Source organism: Perissodus microlepis, chromosome 20, assembly GCF_051167445.1.
Source record: "Perissodus microlepis isolate ML-2025 ecotype Zambia chromosome 20, ASM5116744v1, whole genome shotgun sequence".
Classification (NCBI taxonomy): Eukaryota; Metazoa; Chordata; class Actinopteri; order Cichliformes; family Cichlidae; genus Perissodus; species Perissodus microlepis.
In genome coordinates this window covers 6110421-6133528 of record NC_140480.1, presented here as the reverse complement: position 1 = coordinate 6133528, position 23108 = coordinate 6110421, and the positions used below count along the sequence as shown (strand labels likewise).

The window sequence follows — 23108 nt, the reverse complement described above, 5'->3', positions numbered from 1 at the left end:
AAAGCGCTAAAGTAGGGTTAACTGAGTGTGAGGACGTGAGGAACTATTCAAAGATCGATGAGGGGCTAAATTGATGCCTGCCAAATGAAGAAGAAAAAAAAAGGAGAGAGAGAGAAAAAAAAAACAACAACAACAAAAAAATATACCCGGGGAAGATGTTTTTTTCTCCTTGTCTGACTCCTTTCAGGGTTCAAGACAGCTTGCCTGCCTTCCCAAACTGCTTACAGTAAGAGGATTGGTTGGTAACAATGCAATCTTTAATTTATGATAAACTCCCAGCTAAACGGGTTGTCGGTTCCCTGGTGGAGGCACTTAAAAAGAAGACAAGAGAGAGGTGAAGAGAGGCAGGAGGAAGGCTTGTGGAGGAAGAGCAGAATAGAAGAATAGGCAGGGAGATAATTGAGTGGTGACAGACGGGCAGACAGACAGACAGGCAAACAGAGAAGCATCTACCAGAAATGAAAGAGAGTGATTATGCTTAAGGGCACTGGAGACACAGGTACTAAACTACGTGTACACTTGCCTGTCTACACATTTATACAATGCATTTATGCGGTTGACGTTTAGCCCTTCCTGCCAACTTAAAATATTTGACTGTGTAACCGAGGTGCAACAAAATCCCAGTTAACACACAAGATGTATTTAGCCCACCTTTCTTTCTTTTTCTTTTTTTCAGATGGTAATGCCACCATAAATCTTAGCACTTAAAACCTCCCTGTTTCTCCTTAGCCCATGTGACAGCCCACAGTGTGTCTTGCCAGCAGTGCAAGTGAGGCGTAAGAAAAGGGGTCAAAGGGCCCATCCATGTAAGACGAGATGACAAGGCTCTGAATTAATTAATGTTTGTAATAAAAAAAAAAATCGTTGGTGAAGAAAATATGTCTAACGGCAGCCCCGGGGCCTTCTGTGGTAATTAACTGGAACACAAGCCTAGAACACTTTCCCTCCTCTCCCACTTACTCCTCTTACCTCTTTTTCCTTCCCTTAAACTTGACTGTTTCTTCTCGCTACCTTGATGTCTTTTTCCTGCTTTCCGCAACCTTCCTTTCACGCTTCCTTTCTGCTCTTCCCCTCTCTTGTACCTCCCCAACCCTTTCCGTCTCTTTTGCCTCGATTCTTTCTCCAATGAGCGACACCTTACAGTGATTGTGCACTTTGTCGCGCTGCGCCTGTCAGAGTTCCCCAGAGAGGAAGATGGCTAAAGCAGAAATGCAGACGGACAAAGCGAAAGATAATGATCAAGATGCGCCAACAGTCAGAGACTGGCTGGATGAGAAAGGGAGGCGGATGATCGTGATAAAAGACGCTGTTTTCTTTAATGCAACATTCAGAGGATCATCTGCTTAATACAATATATACCTGCACACTGGAGGTACACCTCACCCCTGTGAAATAGACTTTGGGAGATCTTCTGCTTGGTCCACTACACCAGCTGATTACACTAATTGGTGGCCTCATTCTGGCTTCGGGGAGAAGTAATGCCATGTTATCCAGAGCCTAGCAATGATATTACATGTCACCAGATCTCATATCACTGAACTGAAGCCATTTAAATGTTTTATTTTGTATTCGTTTGTGACTGACTACAAGTCTTTGTGTCATACGGCAGCAGTTTTAGTACGCATCCCTTTGCCAGGGGAGCACAGTTCATTTAAGCCGCTGAGGTAATAATCAGAGAGGAATTCAATCTGTTTAATGTGCTGAATACTGAATCTGAACCGTATTAAAATTTTGGCCATTAACCGCCGACACTAGTTTATGAGCGTGCTAATCAGCCGCTAAGAAAACAGACATTGAAATGCACGCCATACTGTAGTCAGAGTCAGGAAAAAAACAAAAAACAGAGAGATGATGGCAGACAGTGGTGAAAGCAGACTTGAAATACACGATGGAGCTCACTCCGCACTGCTTTTGTATTCACATCCCCAGGTTAATGACTGCACACCAGCCGCATTCTGCCAAGTTGATGCAGGGTTACATATATTTATAGCCTCAGCTGCTGTCAATCAATTTCCCAAAACCAATTTTCATTCCTGCTTCTGTATTCTCACATCTATCCGGTAGCTTGTTCCTGCTGCTTTTATGGCATCTTGAAAATTGTTAACCCCAAAGCCTGTGGGATTAACCTGGATGAATATGAGGATGAATATCAAAAAGTTGTTTAATTGCAACCATAGGCTCTGGTTCTGTTACAAAGAAGGCACGCGCACCGGTGATCGGGCAGTCTCCTGCGCTAGAGCCCAGTAATAAGTTTGTCAATAACAATCGAGCAGTGCACAGCAAGAATAACCCACAGAGGAAAAAACAAAACAAAAAGCGGATAAAGTTTGGTATTTTGTGGCTTTAAAATGTAATAATTACACAAAAGAAAGTGTGTTTTTTCCTACATTGCTGCGGCATCGACTATGCTGCTCATGCTGTGCCTCTTGTGTAGACAAGGTGTTACACCGTGTCCACTCAGCAGCTTCAGCCCTCCATCTGTGAGTAGACACTAGGCGTTCGAGCACAGCGCACAATCACTGTAGTTATGAGCAGCAGAAAGAAGAAAATTGACTTGAAGGGTAAAAAGATACTTTGGGCTGCATTTAGGAGGAGGTAAAGCAAGCGATGACAAGATAATCCACATTTTTTGGTCTCTGCGGTACTGTGCAGTGATTTATGGTCACCAGATGTTGAAGCCTGCTGCCTGCGATGATCCCCTGGCCTTTGAGTGAGATGTGGTTTTGAGAGAAATGTCTGAAGTACAACCTGATGGTCTGGCACAATATGGCTGTATTTGACATTTGGTAATCTCCTATCACGTGGTCCACACGATACCTGACAGCCAACACTGACATGCTTTTTTGTGCAAATAAGCTAATGTTAGCTTCCTAACAAGCTAAAGAGACGTCAATTCTCACAGAGCTACTAGTACCGCTGAGGGCTCTTACACTCATCTTTCAGGGGAGGTTTGGACTGCTAGTCTTTCCATGCATCATTATAGCATGGGATCAGGAGAAAGACTGCAAATCTGTTCACACATTTCTGTAGCACCTCATTTGTATTGGGAAGCTTTTTCAAATGCCTTGTTTTTCTTGTTCATATAATTCTCTTTTCAGACATTTTACAACAATGCTCGAATCATCAGCAAAATCCTATTTTTCTTCTCCTCTGATGATGTCTAACTTTGATATTAGCACCTTAAAGGGGTCACAGGTTTGAGAATATGGAATGAAATAAATCCTTAGAGAAGTCATTTGGTACGACTTTTAAAACAACAAGCGAAACAACAACAACAGAAACACTGGCATCCAGCTGTTCCCTCAGCCTCCTAGTAGATGCACCTATGGTATGATTTGAAAAATCTTTAGCGATTTATTGTCTTCACAAGATTTTCAGAAAACTTTATTTCTGATCTTGATCTAGATGTCACTGAGACTTTTAGCAGATGCACCTAAAGCATCAATTTCCAAATTCTGTCACCTCATTCTCAAAGTATTACCTTTACAAAGCTGCACGCCGACCACCCACCCATCTGCCCGGCGGAGTGACAACAATACCCCATCAGCCTTTTGTGGGTAAAACAGGATTATACAAAAATACTTGTGTACTTACTCGTTCTCCAGAGCGTGGTCTCTTCTTTGGCCTGCTGGGTACCGTGTCTTCTTTAGGATTGGTGTCTATGGCCCAGTAGGAACCCTGAATATCAACATCAGTAAAACAAACATTAGAAACATATTTGATGGAATGTTTTTTTTGTTGTGTTTTTCTCCAGTGGTTTGGTTGCTTTGTAGGTTTGTCCAAAGCTTCAAACTTTGTCTTGAATGCCCCTCCCTGAGTTTGGGTTTTTTCGGTGAGTTTTCCTTTCCCACTGTTGCCAAAGTTCTTGCTCATAAGGCAGGGGTGTCCAACTCCAGGCCTCAAGGGCCAGTGTCCTGCAGGTTTTAGATGTGTCCTTGATCCAACACAGCTGAGTTAAATGGCTAAATTACCTCCTCAACATGTCTTGAAGTTCTCCAGAGGCCTGGTAATGAACTAATCATTTGATTCAGGTGTGTTGACCCACGGTGATATGTAAAACCTGCAGGACACCGGCCCTTGAGGCCTGGAGTTGGACACCCCTGTCATAAGGGGTCATCTGATTATTGGGGTTTTCTCTGGATTAGTAAAGAGTCTTTACCTTATACAATATAAAGCACCTTCAGGCTGCTGTTGTTATGATTTTGTGCTATATAAATAGAATGGATTGAACTGAATTGACATGAAAAAAGGAAGTATTCATTTAATGATCAATAAATGAGTTGGAAATACAAGTTTTTAGTATTGATGTTGATGTTAGGTCTTTTTGTCTGGGCAGAAAAAGGAAAGGAAAGTTGATACATTTGACTTGAATCTAAGATTTAAACTCAAAATTGTCCTTTAGTATCATGTTTGGGTAAATGTAATTATTTACTCTATGTCTCCTGAGATAATTTTATTTAATGAAATGAGGAAAAATCTACATTAGTCTCCCACGCACAGTGACAAAAACACCAGGTTACAGCAGACAACTTATGAAAGATAAAGTATAACAATAGCAGTAACACAGACTATATAAACAAAGGTATTGGGCCACCTTCTCATTTCACCTGCAGAAGCTGCTCGTCTATGGAAATGCATGCCACGAAGCTCCCAGTGCACAGTTTTTGTGCTGATGTTAATGCCAGAGAAAGTCTGGAGTTCTGTAACTAGTGAATCAGCAAAGCGTTGAGACTTTTACACACTGTGCAACTCAGCAGGCAGCACTCTGTAACCTTACATGGTCTGCCACTTCCTGTAGTTCCTAAATTCTTCAACACCAGTTACAGTTAGTGGTAGAATATCTAGGAGGCAGTCAATTAAATGAACTGACTTCTTGCAATGGTGGTAGCTATCACAGTACCACACTTGAATTCTGTGAGCTTTTTAGAACAGCATTCTTCATTCACAAAGGCTTTTAAATGCAGACTACATGGCTAGGTGCTTGATTTTATGCACCAGTGGCAAAGAAAGTGAAACCTCTTCAACTGAAGGATTAAGAGATGCAGACCAATGCTTTTGATCATATACTAGTGGCCAAAAGTATTATATTAATGCTATATTCTACATGCTTATAAAACAGAATGGGATAGCTGAGAATCCGGCTTACAGAGCAAATAACATTAGTGATTAATTTATACATAAACATCCCATCATAAGTTATGTAGTCAGTACAAGCAGCAACAAATATAGCCCTAATTATAGGGCTGTGCGATATGACCAAAATCTCATATCCCGATATAAGAATTCTATCATCCGATAACGATATAAATCACAAAAATGTAACATTTTCTGTAAATTCTGTGAATCTCGGGCAGCTTGTCATGCGGGAAGTGTTTCCAGCTGCGCATCATGTACCTGGAGTCGAGTGTTTTAACCGATGCATGAAACCATACATTTTTAGACATAAGTTGTAAAGGCCGCCGTTTTCTTTGTGAGTATTTCTTACACGGCCTGCTGCGGGGAAAAGCCTGTTCTAACGTTTGAGTCTAAGGTTTATTTTTTAGCACCTGGCGGCTCTTTTTTACTTCTCATCCGTAAATAATCTGCTCTTTCACGTGATTCAATTTATTTTGAAAAGTCTCAACAGGATCTTGAGCTTTATTGTGAAAGGTTTATGTGGAACATAAACAAGCGGACACGCGATGCTGTTACCGTCGTTGTTGCTAACCACAATGCATAAAAACAGGCGCTTGTCCGTCTGTAGTGTGGTTATATAAAATATAAGAGAAAGAGAGAACTTTAAGAAATTAATATAGCCACTACAGTGACCATCAAAACGATGAAAAAATATTGCCGTAAACAGTTTATTTTGCGACACCACAAAACAAACAACAGCGTAAAATGAAACAGATGTTTTTATATCATCATCTGATATATATCGTTATATCGAACAGCCCTACCTAATAATGCTGAATTACTGATCAAAGAGCAAACCCCTCCATCAATAAGCCAAATATTGAAAAATACCTACAATTTCACAGATGTGGCTACAAAATCAGTTTTAAATCTTGGTAAATATGACTGGTTAATACACTTTTTATTGTTTAAGCAACTTTTTAGAACCCCAGGTCTCGAGGGCCAGTGTCCTGCAGGCTTTAGATATCACCTTGGGTCAACACACCTGAATCAAATGACTAGTTCATTACCAGGCCTCTGGAGAACTTCAAGACATGTTGAGCAGGTAATTTAGCCATTTAAATCAGCTGTGTTGGATCAAGGACATTTAAATCTTGCAGGACACAGGCTCTCGAGGCCTGGAGTTCGCCTGCTTTAGACTAACAACCTAGCCAACAAGTGTTTGATGTTCAAACCAAAGTGAACTGTAGTTTTAATTTTCTCAAAGATTTTGGCTCAAAAACATTTGAACTGCTGCTGCAGGCCAAGATATTTTATTATGAATTTGAAATCTTTATATTGCTCTGATAATTAACTCTGTAAAGTCTAAACCATGAAATATTTTCAAGAAAATTATAATTTTTTTAAACTGAAATTTATTGCTCACAGTTAATCTTACAAACAAAACATTTAAGGGGGTTAGTCTTAATAAAACATCACACTGATGATAGAGAAGTCTCAAAAACTCATGGATTAAATATGATCCACTCGCCACTATTTACACCTATTTTTTCCCCAAACTGTTTTAGATTATGTTAGATTTCAAAAACACAATGTCTTACAAGATAAATCAGGATTTATTTCTCTGAATCTATTAGTTGCTTCTTCTTTATTACTTCTACAAAATAAAGCTGGCAGTAAGTGTCACTAAATAGAAAGTAAGTGCTGTGAGATGGACGCATCCACAGTATCCAAAAGCATCAACTTATCTGTTATTCTTCCAGTATCAAATTAGTTTTCTCTAGGTTTAGTTCTCCAGTGGTGCACGTTTCTGCATCCTTTCCCCAGAAAATCCACCGAAATCCTTTTGATACATAATGTTAAAACACAGCAGTCTCCAAAATAAACAGATACAATAAGAGAGGAGGAAATCAATTGCTTTTAGCTCCTAGATTTCCTTCCGGTATAATTTTTTTTTTTCCAGCCTTTCATTTTGCCTCTTCCCTCCCAAGGAGGTCCAAAGCTGCAGACTGAATTCAGGAGGTTCATCTAGGCCACACATGCACACAGCTCAACTCTCAACATCTATCTCCCCCCCACCTCTCATATTCTTTCCTCTTCTCCTCCCCCTGTCTCTCAGTCCCACATCACTGAACAGTACACAGCCAATTAACGTTAGCACATGCATGATTTAGCTTCTCCTCTCTTTCTGTGGCTTCAAAAAGAGCATGTACATTCAGCTTCTCCACACACACACACACACGCACACAGCTGACCCCCCACCCCACCACCACTACGCCGAGATATCGACCACTTCGATCCACGGTGTGAATTAAGGTGCTGGTCAGGTCCAAGTCAGGCTAATCAGGGGGGAGCCCTTCTCTTTGTGTCTTTGCAGACTATAGGCCTCCACTCAAGCCCAAGGATTTTGTTTGAATTATTTAAACCTTCCCCCTAATTCATTTTTCAATGGCTCCAAAATCCCCGCAGCCGGGAGAAACTCTCCACTCCCCCAACCCCACCTCAACCGTACCCCCCTAAACAAAACGAGCAGAGTTTTTAAGAGCTCATTGAAAAGTTTGGCTCCTCAGTTTTGTGTAAAAGTGGCGGATCGCCTCCAACATTAACCTTGTGACGAGTTTGAGCTTGTATTAAAAATATGGCATAAGGACAGGGTTCAGTGATCAGCTGCAATTATACACTTTCCCCATCTGAGCATGTCCTTCGATCTCAGCACAACCAAGCACTTGACAAATTGTTGTTATCAAACTGGAGTTGCTGAAGTGGCCGTGGCAACGCTGCTTCCTAACCACAGCAGCAGCAGCAGGAGTGAAACGTATCTAAAGCTTCCTCTGATTGTGTCTGCGAGACACAGAGAGAAGCAGTTCTAATAAAGCATAACAGATGCATGGAAGGCCTTGCATCTGAGGGAGAGTACCTACATATACTTATTATTCATTACTCCCTGTACCACATTATTACTTGGCAGAATCAATATCGTAGGAGCCACAGAAAACAGAGAAAGCAGCATTAGGCATTCAGCACAGCCGGTTATGGAGTTACAAATTGCTTTTAACCGCAGACACTGTGTGTGTGTGTGACAAAGAAGCAGAGCAAGTGAGCACTTAAGCACAAGTGTGTTCGCACAAGTGTGTTCACACATGTGACACGAGTGCTACTAAACACGTCAAAAGTCGCCACGTACTTGCAAAGCCTGCTGAAACCCACTCGACATTTTCGCCGTGCGCCGCCCTGCTTTCTTTTTTTTAAGTCGCACAATAAGGTTGAAAAAATACTTACTTTTCCAGGGTCGTCTTTGGAGCGAGGCACTTTGAGAAAACACTTGTTCAAGGACAAGTTGTGTCGTATAGAATTCTGCAGAGGGAGAGGAAAAAAAGGAAGAAAAGAAGAGAATATTATGAAGTAGTAACAAAGTGGCATCACTTTTACACGTTTTCTTTAAATAAGCAAACTGTAATATGCTGACTATATTACAGTTACTTTCTGAATCTGCTTTCATTCTACAGTAAGGACTGGAGAATATGAGAAAAGTCTGAATTGTGTGATAACATTAATAGTAATGACGGTTACATATTTGCTCCACAGTTCCTATTATTTTTCTTTTACATATACCCACACAAAGACGCACCAATATGCACAGATAGATAAACAGAGAAATAAAACATATGCTTTTTAAACATGCTCTTATTGAACAAGGATAAATGTCTGCTGTATGTTGGCTTTGCATTAAGGATGAAACACCATTTATCAGCCAGCCTTATTCATTAGTGTCCACTGCAACAGAAGCTTTTATCTTTTTCCAGCCTTTGTCAAGACTGTTGGGAACCAATGCAAAACCATTATGGGACCTTGCCATGTCCTTCATCTCCTTCCAAAGTACAAGTTTTTCTTCACTCAGATTAGAATCTGGTCTTACTATCTTTAGCTTGGGTTTCACTCAGGTCTGGCTCCAGAACCTCGGTCTCGACATTAGCGAAGGCCTTCAAAAGGAGTTCTCTGCTTTCTACTCCGTACCGTGTCGAATAAAAACAGACACTACGGGTCACGGTTAGACAAGAGTGAAATGCGGGCTGCTACGGTGCAGATGCAGACAACTCCATTGATTAAAGCCGAAGCGTACCAGACGCTCCTGAAACTGATGATTGAAAACAGGAGGCTGGAGCGCATTTCAGTGAAGATAGGGAGCGAGACAGAGGGATGCTAGGGCAATGATTCGCCATGACCGTGAGGTGGGTGATAATGTCAGTGGTTGTGCGTTTGATGTGCTACAGGGTTGGATTTGTTTTTTTGAATATGTCAAGAGGCTGTGTTCAGAGTAAAACTGGAGGGAGGAGGAGGAGTTTAAGCTGGGCTTAATGAAAACTCACATTTTTGTACACGTTCGGTTTTAGCCATAAAGACGAGAAGATCATATTTCTTAAATTTATAACAATCCCTATTGTTTATGTGTGTATTTGTGTGTGTGTGTTGTGAGGGTAGGAAAAGGAAAAGAAAGAGAGAGAGTGAGAGAAACGGGGGGGGCACAACAGCTTATGCTAACCTGACATGAACCTGTTCTCCCTGCAGGCTCCCGTTCTCCACTCATCTGCTGCTGCTAATTAATACCACTGGGGAGGAGGAGGAGAGAAGACAGAGGGATGGGAGGAATTTCTCGTCTCCTTCTCTCGGGTTCGTACTGCTCAGCAGCAGCTTTGTTTCTCTTACAGAAAAAGAAAAACACCTTCTCTCTCTCTCTCTCGCTTTCTGTCTCCAGTATACCATTACAGCCTAGTCCACCTCTGCCTCCCCTCGATCTCTGCTGAAGAAGAAATGCTCGAGCAGGTTTTGGCTTCTCTGCTTAGCGGGTCACTGGCTGCTTGTGGCCGTCCATCAAGGAAATATGTGGCAGTCGGGAGATGAAAAAAGGCAAGGAGTGCCACCAGCTACCACACTACGGTAACCATCTGTTCCAAAAACTTTCCTGCAGTTGGTGGCGGTAGATCATTAACACAGAGTCCCATCACTTCAGGAGCCAGCCCATCTAACTTTGCTAACCTCTACCTGTTATTTGTTTATTCACACACTATATTTTATGACTCAAGCAATTTTTGGAACATCTGTGCACTACTTGCTATGTCTGCACAACCCCATCTATTTCAGACTTTGTACACTCTGGCAAATTTCACTTTTGGGGCATGTGTGTCTGTTGCTGAGCCCGCATGGTTGCACGGTGGCTTTTAAAACCTTTGTACAGCCCTGGATTTGTTCCTGTCATTTAGCTAACTAAAAAAATCTTCCAATGTGGAATAATGATAAGTCGGCCCCTTTCAGTAAATGGAGAATTTACTGTAATATTTTTCAGATGGTTTGGAGCACGGGACTTTTCTTCCATGTGCGTGTGTCCCTTATGATCCACATATCAACAAAAACAGCCCGTAGCCCAAACCAATCAGCATGCGAGGATACAGTTGGATTAGGATAGAATAGATAGAATAAAATGAGCCAAATGCTGAATTTAAAGACTGACATGTACAGTGCTGTTTGAAGCTTGCAAACTTGCACTACACTGTATTGCTTAATTAATTTCATACCCTTCTTTCTTTTGTATCTGTGCTGATTGTATGTGAGAGAAGGGTGAAAGGAAAGGAGCGAGAGTGGTGATCCTCTAAGCTTTGCTTATTTTCTAGAGTGCCCAGTAATAACAGATGAGCAAAATATATTTTTTAACTGAATTAAAAATTTAGTGTATAAAACTAGACTACGTGACCTTCTAAGCGGTGATACAAAACCAACGTGGTGCTTATGGCGTAATCTTAACTTCTGTATGCTGTCAGCACTCACAGTGATGAGACATTTGTTTAGCGGCATTAAACAAAATATATTTGAGGTTAAATGGTAAAGGTAACAACCAGCAGGTCAGTATTTAATCTTTATATGATTCAAACTATCATTTGGATATGGACATTATATTAAAGTTATATTACATTATATAATAGTTCATATTCAGTGTTAGGTAATGTTGGTGGCTCAGGTGGTAGAGTGAGCAGATTGAGCTCCAGCCTTAGCTGAACTTTGCTGAGCTAACTAGCCTTTGGTGCAGCACTCCTCCTCCTCAGTGGGCTCCCCCACCAGTCTTGTTGAGCTGTGCTTGACTTGCAGGTGTGCTTCTACATATTTGATGTAAAGCCGCAGCTGACAAACATTCATTATCGGCCAGGGATACATCTTCATTTCTCTTACACTTGTGTCTCAGTGGAACAATGTCACAAGTTAAGACTGAATACTGAACACTAGTACAAATGCACCTGTGCATGCTGTTGGGAGGTAGAAACAAAAGAAACATAGGAAATATGGTGCAACAGTTACAAATAGCTAATATGAAAAAGTAACAGTTTTTGAGGCTGATTGGACAACAAAGTAACCAGAGTACTCTAATGAGCTCATTTGTAATGCATTTCCCTCCACATTGCTCATATACAGTGTACATGTATATATTGGTTATTTTCAGCATATAACACAAATATGGTCTATGACAGAGCTACTGGAAGAACAATGGTATGCTTCACAAAGCAAAAAGCAATGCATTATATAGGAGGTTAAACACACAAGTACAACAATGCCAGCACTGTAACAAAGCAACAATGTCTGAGAGGTGATATGAGCATAATAGGAAAGGTCTGTGCAGCAGTATAGTGATAAAAAAAATGCTATATGAATTTATATATGCACTTTCCTTGCTGTGGTCACAAAGACGGGAAAAGCGCTATATTAATAAAGCCTATTTAAAAATATTTAAACATCTTTACAGACACCCTCTTTAGTTTTAAGATGAGGCTGTTTTTTATAGTTCGAGCCAGATCAGGTGACCCTGAACCCTCCCTTAGTTACGCTGGAGTAAGCCTAGGCTGCTGGGGTCTTCCCATGTTGCTCTGAGCAAAGTTTCTTCTTCACTCACCTTTTTTCACACTCTATGCATTCATACACCACTCTGCATTTAACCATGAGTTATTATTAATCTCTGTTTCCCTTCCACAGCGTCTCTTTTGTCCTGTCTCCCTCTCACCCCTAACCTGTCACGGCAGATGGCTGAGCTCGTTAGGGAGAAAACTTTGGTGCGTCGACGTCCGCGAGCTCTTCCAGGAATGGTGATGATGCTTTCCAGGAAAAGTCGAGAGGCACTGAGTTAGTATGTGTTGATCGCAAACTTAATCAGCTCCAGAGCAGGTAAGGTATTCAGCAGAAGTTACTGTGGCGATGCAACAAGGTAAATGAACCACCTTTCCAACATCGAAAACTCAAACTTACCTCATCAAACCCCTAGCAAGGTTCGTCCTGGTTCGTCTAACTTCAAGTGAATGAATTCCCCTAACTTTTATTTACCTCTCAATATGTTTTACTCTATACTTTCTTCATTTTATCAGCCTTTTCATCACTGTATGGTAATTTTTCTTTATCGAATAGTATGAAGATTTCATTTCAAACATTTAATAGGCTGTTATGAACTCCATGCACACATCCATCCTGGATAAAAGAAAGAATAACAAAAAAAACCTAAATATGATTTCTCCACATAGCTCGCTACAAGGACATAAAGATGCTGTGTGTGTTTGTGCGTCTCTTCCTCGGTGTAACAACACACAGAGGAAGACCGTCCTTCATTCTGTGCCTGCTTGTTTGTGTGTCATTTGTGAATACATAGTACGTGTGAAAGCCTGCTTTCATAAATGCTAAAGAAATAAAAAGTAATCTTTCACTGAATAATCATTAGCAATAGATGAACTGATTAGCAGCGCTGTGAAGTAAGATAATGAGAGTCAATGCTGTATCTTCCTCCCACACATTCCTTGCCCTGCCTGATTAATTAGCTTTTTTTGACCAGGCTGAGGCCATGCCATTCCCGCCCAGTAGCTGAAGGATCACAGAGCATGCGAGTGTGTGCCTGCGTGTTTGTGTGAAATGCAGGCGCTGAATAAGACTACTGGTTGAGTCCCATACCTTTGGCATGAACAAAATTATATACACAACATCGACAACCTCCATTTCAACGGAAGAAAAAAAATGTCTGTAAACACAGTAAATCAGTGTTTGCTCTCTCCATAAGCAGCAGTCCAGACCAACTAAAGGCATAATAAGTATGTCTGTGGATGCATGTTTTCCATACCTTACCAGTTACTGTGAGTATATTATAATGCACAATTCTGCCATCCAAACTACACGAGAGTTACTTAATAATTATCTAATTACTACGAAGCCCTGAAGTCGCTTGGAGAGTACAGGCTACAGTTTTGATTAAGTTGAATGCACAAGATGCAATATGGCTCCACGATTTAGTTACTTGTCCACACAATATATGCATGTAGAGAGAGACTAGCCTTTCTCCCTGAATTATAAAGAAGTCAGCAGGCGCCCGGGCTTTATAACTCATAACTTAAAAGTTAAAAATCCTCTTTCCATCCATAGTAATCCGCTCCAGCCTAATTTTAATCAATGCAAGCAGATCACAGTGCAAGACAAACAATACTGATCTCTATTGGTTTTGGTTAAACCTTCCAAACACGCCAGACTGGCATTGTGTCTACACCTGAATGCATGCAAAGCATCTGCCTTCACACAGGTGCTCACAATCAGCATGTAATGCGTTTCATGTTGTGATGGAGAAAGCTTTGTGAGGTGTTTCTAAAGCTGTGAGGAAATTTGGAGAAAAAAATCCGATAGAACGAGACAGAGCACGGAAAGTTTGTTCAGCTGGCCGACATTATTGTCCAATATTAGCCATTTAAGGATCGATCTATTAATCTACTGGTATCTGTGCAATAAATGAAAATTCAAAGAGCAAAGAAGGGACGGGAGAAACAACCTCCACTCCAATTATATGAGTGTTGCATAGTCCAGCAGAGGGCAATTTCCTTTTTGGTAACAAAAAAGTCAAGCAGAATGTATAAGAGAAGATAAATAAAAAACACATAACATGTTAGGGAAATCCATACATGCTTCAATTGTCTGTTTAGAAGACAAAATGATTGGCCGATATATCGGACAATAGGCCAATTAAATCAGCAAGTGTCATTATCAGTATTAAAAATCATATATCGCTTGATCTCTGGAACTAGATAATTAGAATAAGATGATAGGACAGTTTGAAAGAAATGTTAAAATGAAATGTACACACATATTAAAGAAAATGTGTTTTGTTTTTCTCGCCTTCTGTAAATAACTAATTAAAAATATCAGTAATTTGCTACACAAACCAATTACAGACTTTTCTTAACGACGCTTACTGCCTCCACATTAAAAAAAAAAAAAAAAAAGCCTCTAAAAAGATTTTTACTAGCAGGTTTTTGTTGCTGCTTCCAGGATCACCTGTCATCACTGGAAGAGTCAGTCCAAACCAGCGTTTGGGGAGTGTTTAAAAATGACAGACTTTCTTCCTTTTGATTCCTTTACTGCAAAGACTAACAATTCCCATGGAAAAATTTATGAGGTTGCACTTCTTAAAGTACAGAGGTGATGGAACTTGACTGGAATATTTTTTTTTTGTCTACAGTAAATATGCTAACCCAAAAGTGTGCCTCACTGTCTTTATTTTCATATAGTGCTTCCTGGCAATTCTGCCGGTCCAGATTTACAGCCGCCGTACAGTGAAAAGCCACAACTTAAACCACCCCTCATTTCTTTATATTTTACTAGGAAAATGGGAAACTAATGTAGCAAAACATGTGCAAGCATACATAGATATACAATATATAAGGCAACTGAGTTTGTACAACTCTAACGAGCATGAAAATCAGTATTTGATATTTGACCATTTCTTCAAGTCGGATCTCACAGGCAAACGTTTTTCAAGAAAATAGAATAGTCAGGGAGATAAATGAAGTAGACACTGGGAGGCGTGCACACTGACAAAGATTTAAACCAAAAATTTCCCATTTTAAGTCCATTTCTTGTATAATTTGGCATACCTCAGCCTGTTCTCCCTGATTCCCTTCCTTTAGAACGGCTTCTTGACAGCCATCCTTCCACTGAGACCATTTCTTTAATTTGGTTTCTATGAACAGTAGATGGATCAGCTGAAGTTCCAGATGGATTTCTCAGGTCTTTGCTGTATTTTTTTCCCAATTTTGTAAGGGCATGACTTTCAGATAGTGTCAATCTGCTCGGACAGGCTTTTTTTTTTTAGACCTACTACTTCTTTTCTTCACTTTCCTCAATTTTATTAACAACGCACTGCACACCATGCTCAGATATGCCAACTTTTTACACAGCACCTCTTCGGAAATCCTTTGCTGGCGCAAAAATACTATTTTATGTCTGTAAAACTGTGTTATCTATTTCATATATTCAGCTAAAGAAATTGGAACAGATCATGTATTTTCGCAACAGGCTTCTAGCAACAAAAGTTGCCTGTTATGAAAGCATAAAGAAATGACCATTGCATAATACTCTATACTGATTATTTTGTTGGCTGTTTGACGTCATATGGCTACATCCATGTTTTATATGCAGTTTACGGCTTTCACACTATTATTAGATAATGACAGAGACTTGTGGATGTTTGCATGTGCACAGTATATAATGTTGTAATTACTGTTTATGTGTACATGTGGTTAATGGATGTTGCTGCTGCCTAATGTAGGCTGCAGCATCCTGGACTTGACGAGGGTAGTTATATAAGGCGGGCTTGACAGGCATGGATGACTTTTTGACAAAATGCAATGTGATATAATGTGATGTGTGACAAAAAGTCAGGTTTTGGAAACATGCTTTCGGGTGGAGAGAGGAGAGGGATATAAGGCTGTGCATGTGTGTGGATCAGCCGTAGAAAGAGATAAATGATCAAAGAAAGATGCTTAACAGGATAAAAAGCCTGTCTGCATGTGTGGGTGTGTGACTAGATATGGTAAAGTGCAAGGTAAAGGCCCCAGAAGATATTCTGGCCATAGGCGGGAAGCTTCCTGCTTTTGTGAACGTGTGTTTGTGTTGGTGTAGACATGCCAGAGAAGCAGGTCACATAGAGAAGAGCGAAGTTACATAAGTGGTAGGTTTGGAAGATTTGGGTCATGCCAGCAGAGTTAAATGCAAAGTGGTAACATTAGATGGCATTTGCTCAACAGAATTGAACACTCCTGAGAAGAGATGTTTCATAAAGGTGGAAACAAAACTTTTTAATATTTTCCTGCTCCCCAGGTTTCCTGTTGTAACAATCTTTTTCATTTCATGCACAGACACTGAGGTGAGTTATAGCTGAAGCATTAATGTGCACACTAAACTAAATGATTCCCCATCAGGTCTGCAGTTTGGGGAGGGTTTGATTACAGTCACTAAAAGTTTATAAGACGACATTTAAAAAATGGATGAAATCCAGCATACTGAGACACTGAGGCCTGGGGAAAAACTGTAGATCTTTACATTTTTGGTTGAAAATACATTCATTAATGTGCTTCAGCAGGCTGTAGTATAAAGCCTGGGAAAGCTCTAATAAGCAAGGTATAAGTCCCACAGAAACCTCTGCTCATCTGTTGTTGTCTGCCAGGAGGCTGAGGCCAAAGGCCAAAGGGCCAAGGGTATTTGCTGGCCAGGGTTTTAACCTATGGCGGGAGCTTATTCGGTCTGATGTGCACACACAAATGCAATCCCACACAACAGTATTCACGAGAGTCACTCCCATGCCCTTCAAGATGAATGCATTGTTGTGTCGGAGAGGTACAGAGGCACAATCAGAACCACAGCTAGAGAAAGAGTGAAAAAGGAAAGAAGCCAGAGTAGGAGAGGATATTGGGAGAAAATAAAGACAGAATAGATTTTTATTAACTTTCAGCTGAACACATACAGTGAGGGGGTAAAATGTAAGTTTTGAAAGTAAGGCACAGGAGTAGGAGCTGGGAGGAGGGAGAGAGCAAGAGGCACAAAGAAAGAAAGAGCTGAAGTCGGCTGGATGAGGGAGTGTAGGGTACAAGCGCACACGGACAGGTGTCTTAGATGTGAAAGTCTCCTGGGTTCTGAGTATCATTGAGACACCTTATTATATCCTGATGGTGACGGAGTGACAGCCGCTCGGTGAGTATGCAGGGCTGAATGCAAGTCACTACTTCAAACTCCATCTGATACATATTCATTTCATTTGATGGACTCTTTCCCCACCCTCTTCACTCCCTCACTCAAGTACTTCACACAAGTCATCTATAAGATGAGAGGTATGCGCGGCTGTGCAGCGTCTGCTTGTACACAAGTGTGTGCGCCTGAGTGGGTGTGTGCATTTCAACGTTTGTTGGTTCGTTCATCTGGATGTAAGCGCGCGCGTGTGTGTGTGTGGGTGTACCTGTGCACGTGAGCAGATATGCATGCACCTGTTCATCTGCGTTAATGTGTCTACACGTGTGTGTGTTTCCAGAATGTACCATAACCTGCTTGCTTGTGTGTGATGGAAAGAGAAGGAGAGGGCCTAAGTGAGTCTGCATACTTGTGACTCACACACACATACACACACAAAAAAAACAACAACAACATCACAGACAAGGTGGAAGCAGGGTTTCTGCCGTCTCTGGGGATCTAGCAAGCTGCTCCAAAACAATAAAAATATTCAAAAACGCAGTTCATCATCCAACCAGCAGGCCCAGCTTTGCCACATCATTTTGTCTAGAGTCATTTTAGACACAGACTGCTTGGATGCCCTTAGCAAGTTGCAGGTTATACTAATCTAGTGTTGCATTTCCAGAGGCTCACATCAGTCTGGTTTAATTATTGCATCAAGACACGCACTTCCTCTGTCGCTGATGCAGCTGACTGACTGCAGCAAACCCAACACAGTCACCCCTACTCAAACAACATGGATCTGCACCACTAACTTGACAAAAGGCTTAATTCTCGGATGCTTTCTGTCATATTCCAGTTCAGCTATTGCTGATGTAAACCTGCTCCTGCTGCACACTGAAAGCTTACGATTGTGTGCAAGCTGTGGCAAAAATGCAATAAATTCTTACCATAGCATGTTAGAAATATATTTGCTTGAAAAAACTATTTCACTTTGCTGCTTTAGCCCTCCAATGTACTGGCAACCTGTCCAGGAAGTACCCTGCCTCTGACCCTGTGATAGCTAAGATGGGGTCCAGCCCCCATAAACCTGAATTAGGTAGGCAGTACAAAAATGGATAGACGGCTCTGTCTGTTCTTCTGATGCTGTAGCATCAAAGATGCACAAAAGCCTAAATAAACAGAGAATATGAATAAAAGATTTGGTAAGGGATTCACTTGGTGCAAAACTTCACGAATCAGGGAATTTTACCAACTTGGAATCGGATCTGAACTGGAACAAGTTATCAGATCCCATATCTGCTGGTGGGATTCTTTTTTTATTGTGGAGGAGCCTCATGAAATATAATGACTTTGCAATTGACTAGAAGAACCTCATTAGTACTGTCACTCTCCAAAAAGTTCAATCAGAAAAATCATGTCTATGGTATATGTATGTGTGTAAACCACATTTTCAAAAAAGGTTGACCTAAGAGCTTGAAATCAAGATCACCAGGATTCAAACTCATTTGAGATTTTTAGTAGACGGCATATGTGGTATCAATTTAAAAAATCCTACGTTACCTTGGTCTCAAGTTACCACATTCACAAACTTTGGTGTCCAGCGGAGGGACGACATGACTGAGGGGTAAAAACTGCATCTCATTTACTCAGGTTATTTGTCTAATACTAAGATTTGTTCAATGATCTGAAACTTTTAAATGTGACAAATGTGCAAAAAGCTGAGAAATCAGGAAGGGAGCAAATACGTGTTTTTACTCTGTCATCATAGTGGTCCTTTTTAGTCTTGTATTTGACCATTTTTCAAGTTAGACATGACTTGATCCTCCCTATCTAACCAGTTGAAAAGGAACATGCATGTTTATTAGCTCTTGAAACATTTTTTTCTTTGCTTGTCTTTGCTAAGCCGTTCTGCCACTTGACTGCCAAAGTGATCAGCCGAACACCTTAGAGACACATGACAGACACAGTTGCAAACAGCAGTGTGTCTCAGGTGTCCACCCATGATCAGATCACACAAGACACATTTTAAAACCAAGTGTTTACAGGGTCTTTGATGAAGACTGTAGTGGTAATTGCAGAAGAATGAGCAGAAGACTAATGTATTCTATGCTTATCTGATGCCAAAACACCTTCTAATATTCACAGATAGGATTTTACAAAGCAGGTCGATGATTATGGTGCTACTATTTTATCTTTTTTTCAAGAGATAAACAGCAGAAATACTCTACAACAGTAAGAGATCATCCCAGTTTTCCCAGCCTTTGCGTTGAACGCTATACTCCTTCCTGTGTCACATCAGCAGGATTTCTGCTCTCACAACTAATTTAGAAAGACAAAATCCTTTCAGGTGTAATTTTAATATAGTGTTTCAAAAATAACACAGAGACCAAAGTAGGTCGCAGTGGCAGACTTCCTGTTGCTGGTTGTTTCAAGCAGAGGGCTGTGTGCGAAGTGACAGCTTCTGTCACCAGCTTTTCCGGGAGAGGAGGTGAGTGAACAGGGAAGGAGGAAGGAGGGGTAGGAGGACAGGCAGGAAGGAGTGCACTGGTTGTACTATGCATCCCAATGCCGTTTGACAGCCGCCCTTTTCTATCATGCTTACGTGAAGAAATGAAGGCTATTCTAGTCTGATTTCTAAACTTGTTAATTAGGTGGGTTGTGTTGAGTTGTTTGGGAGGTTGCGTGGTTCATGACTACTGAAACTGCAGTGGATTTCCTGTGGGTATAGATAATATCCACAACATCCATCTAAATTTGTTTTTTTCTCCTTCTTTTTCTTTAGTTTTACAGATTTTTAATCACCAAAACGTGGTGCCTTTTCAAACAACATCCATCTAAATGACTTTTTTCCCTTTTTTCTTCATTTTTATAGACTTTTAATCACTCAAATATGAAGCCTTTTCACAAACTTTATTTATCTGCTCAAACACCGTCCAGAACAGTGTAAAGGCCATGTTTCTGGTACTGTTCAGGCTTTCTGTGATTCACGTGTCAATATAACCAATGGCAGATTGCTTTGAGATGATAAAATAGAGATCAATGCCACGCGGTTATCAGCACTGTTGCTGTTTTATGATCTTTAACACAGTTATAAGCCTTGAACAAATATATTATGTGGCTGTTTATTGAGTTTAGAGCTTTAATAATGTAAGATTTTGTAAATAAGCACAACTCCTGTCAGACTCTTTAGCAAATACCGGCTGTAGTCTGCAAGTTCTTGTTTACTGATGCAAAGAGAAGCAGGAATCTAGTTTTTTATTCTTTTTCCGATTCAGTGTCACTCCCTTGTACATGAAAAATTATTTCTGGTTATATGTCAATGTGGCTGAAATGCAGCCACAAAAAATATAGTCATGTGAAAAAAATTAGGTTGTACAACCATGTTTAGCGGCAATAACTTTCTTTATGGCTTTATTAGACTCTCACATTGTTGTGGAGGATTTCAGGCCCACTCTTCTTGGATCACTTCATTCGTTTATTCATATCTGTCTTAAAGTCCCGCCACAACATTTCAGTCTGCTTGGACTGTTGCAACTCTATGAGTCTTTGCTTTTTCATCCACTCTGCTGTAGATTTGCTGCTGTGGCTGGGATCAGTTTCCTGTTACAGGACCCGATTTTAGCCAAGTTTTAGATAGACAACCTCACATTTGTGTCTAAAGTATTTTAGCACGCAGAGGAGTTCATGGTTAACTCAGTGGATGCAAGGTGTTCAAGCCCAATCATCACTCTTCCATCACCGTGCTTTACAGTTTGTATGACTGTCTGTATGACATTAGTATGACGTGTGCGGATATGCTGTGGTTGTTTTTCTCCAAAAGATCTCCACCTTGGCCTCATCTGTCCAAAGGACATTGTTCCAGGAGTCTAGTGCTTTGCTCAGATGCAACTTTGCAAACCTACGTTGTGCTGCCATGTTCCTAAGACAGAAAAGACTTTCTCTTGGTAACCATTCCAAACAACTCATAACTGTTCAGCCTTTTTCTAAATGTACTAAAATGAACTTTAACATTTAACATGCTGAGGCCTTCAGAGTCAAAGATGTACTCTTGGGTTTTTAGGAATTTCTCTGAGCACTGCATCTGACCTTTGGGGTGAATTTTCTGGGACACCCACTCCTGGGAAGATTGTGGCATGCAACTGAATGCTCCAGACCAGCAAACTGGCAAAAATGCTAATTTATACCAGTGATCACACTTGCTGATGATCAATTAATCATGTGCATTTGATTAGCAGCACCTGGCTTCCATTTACCCTCTTAATTCACATGGAAGTAGAAAGGGAGTGCTGAGCTTTTCTATGGGCCTGCAAAGAATAGTATGAAAATGTTTTTTTCAGATTACTGTACTGACTTGAAATAATTTTTTAAGATTTTTAGTTTTTAAGAATGTTGTATTTCCATCTACATTAAAGTTAGGTAGCTTTTATTTTCTCCCTGAATACCTCAGCTAAAAAAATCTAAAAATAAAATTACTAAATCTGCTTAGGCTGACACCGCTGTCAATTTCATTTGAATGCCTTTAAAAAAAAAAAGAAAAAAAAAAAAGCACCACACATGTATTACTTGCTAAAAACTGTGCCTAAGCAGGGCTGCTTTAACTTTGGTAAATCAGAAAACCATCAGCCATTTGCTTTTTTGTTCTAGGACACGCTTTGACGCAACCCAGGGTCTGATAAAGAACAGGCTCGTGTCAGACAGGAAACAAACCCCATAACTAGGGAAGAAGCTCATTCTGTGGTATAACTGTTGCATTCCAAAGTGCTAGGGAAACCGGCCTAAAGCCTATTATTAGCCATATGGAGAGTGCTGCAGGCCTGACTGGTTAGAGAGGGAAACACAGTGTTGGATGAGCGCCAAATGCTCGAGGAGATAGCAAGAGAAATTCCTGGCTTTTAATTAAGAATTTAATAGTGAGACTCATATTAGTGATTAGTATGTAATTAAAAGCTCTAGCAGTGTTTCGTACACAAGTATAATTAATAGCTGCATCTATGCATGTGTGCGAGTATGGACACAGCTTAAAACGGGAAAAAAAACTAATTATCTTAATCTGCCTTTCAATCAATAGCAGCAATTTATATTTAAATACAATTGTGGTGGAAGTTTATATATATTATGGCTTAAATCGTCTCATAAAAAGAACAGGGGCTAGGACTGCTTCACAGCTCACCATCAAAGCTGAACTGTCAAAGTCCAAGTTAAAGGAACATTTTACACCAAAGCTCCTTTGCAAGCTCCTTTGACAACGATGACCTGGATGACTGAGAACCTTCACAGACACCAAAAATAAATTGTTTTTTTCCCCTACATCAGGGTGAAGTTAAAAGTGAGTCTGTTAACACTAATTTAATTTATTGCAGTGCCCCACAGTGGTCAGCCCGTGCTTTTGTTCTACTTTGGTGTCAACGCAAAGAAGAAACTCATGCAATCAAACACCATTCAGTTCAGTGGGATGATTCAAATAGTCTGTCCTCTTTTTTTCCTCTTTAACAAATGGATCTGTCAGGATAATGAGGAGCTCAGGTGTATTTCTGTCACTTGAAAGCATGCAGCGTGTAAATGTATACACAACTGAAACACAAAACAAAATTCTCTGCATCGGCCAATGCACATTTATTTCATATTCTTATATATTTACAAGAGATTGAGGTGTTTGTTTTCGTGACATGATACGGTTTTTCCAGTTTAGAGAGCTTAAAAAAACCATTTTTAAGAGTATTTCATACAATAAAAATACTGCTGCCTTTTCCCCCCTCTCCCTAATAAACTTCACTGATTACAGCAACTCTACATGGACGAGGCAAAGGACCGAGAGCCACTGTCAGCCTTTATTGTTTTTTCCTTGTAAGGTTAATGAACACAGCGCTCAAATTTCAGATAGTTACTGCACTGAAGCGTATGCATACCTATACTGAAGACTGAACACTACATGGTGTATTATGATAGCTTAACAACTACCGTCGCAATGCACTTCCCTGTGGCTT

The 23108-nt window shown here is 40.4% G+C and overlaps 1 protein-coding gene across 7 annotated transcripts in view; it reads right to left on the bottom strand.

Annotated features, from left to right (window-relative positions):
- Positions 1 to 23108, bottom strand: part of LOC146363945 (forkhead box protein J3-like) — a 69208-nt gene that overhangs the window by 28603 nt on the left and 17497 nt on the right. For all 7 annotated transcript variants that reach the window (XM_084917052.1, XM_084917053.1, XM_084917051.1 and 4 more), the window contains 2 exons: positions 8395 to 8469; positions 3595 to 3678 (listed from right to left, as the gene is read on the bottom strand). In XM_084917052.1, the coding sequence (XP_084773178.1) occupies positions 3595 to 3678; positions 8395 to 8469 (159 nt within the window). The remainder of the gene's footprint in view (positions 1 to 3594; positions 3679 to 8394; positions 8470 to 23108) is intronic.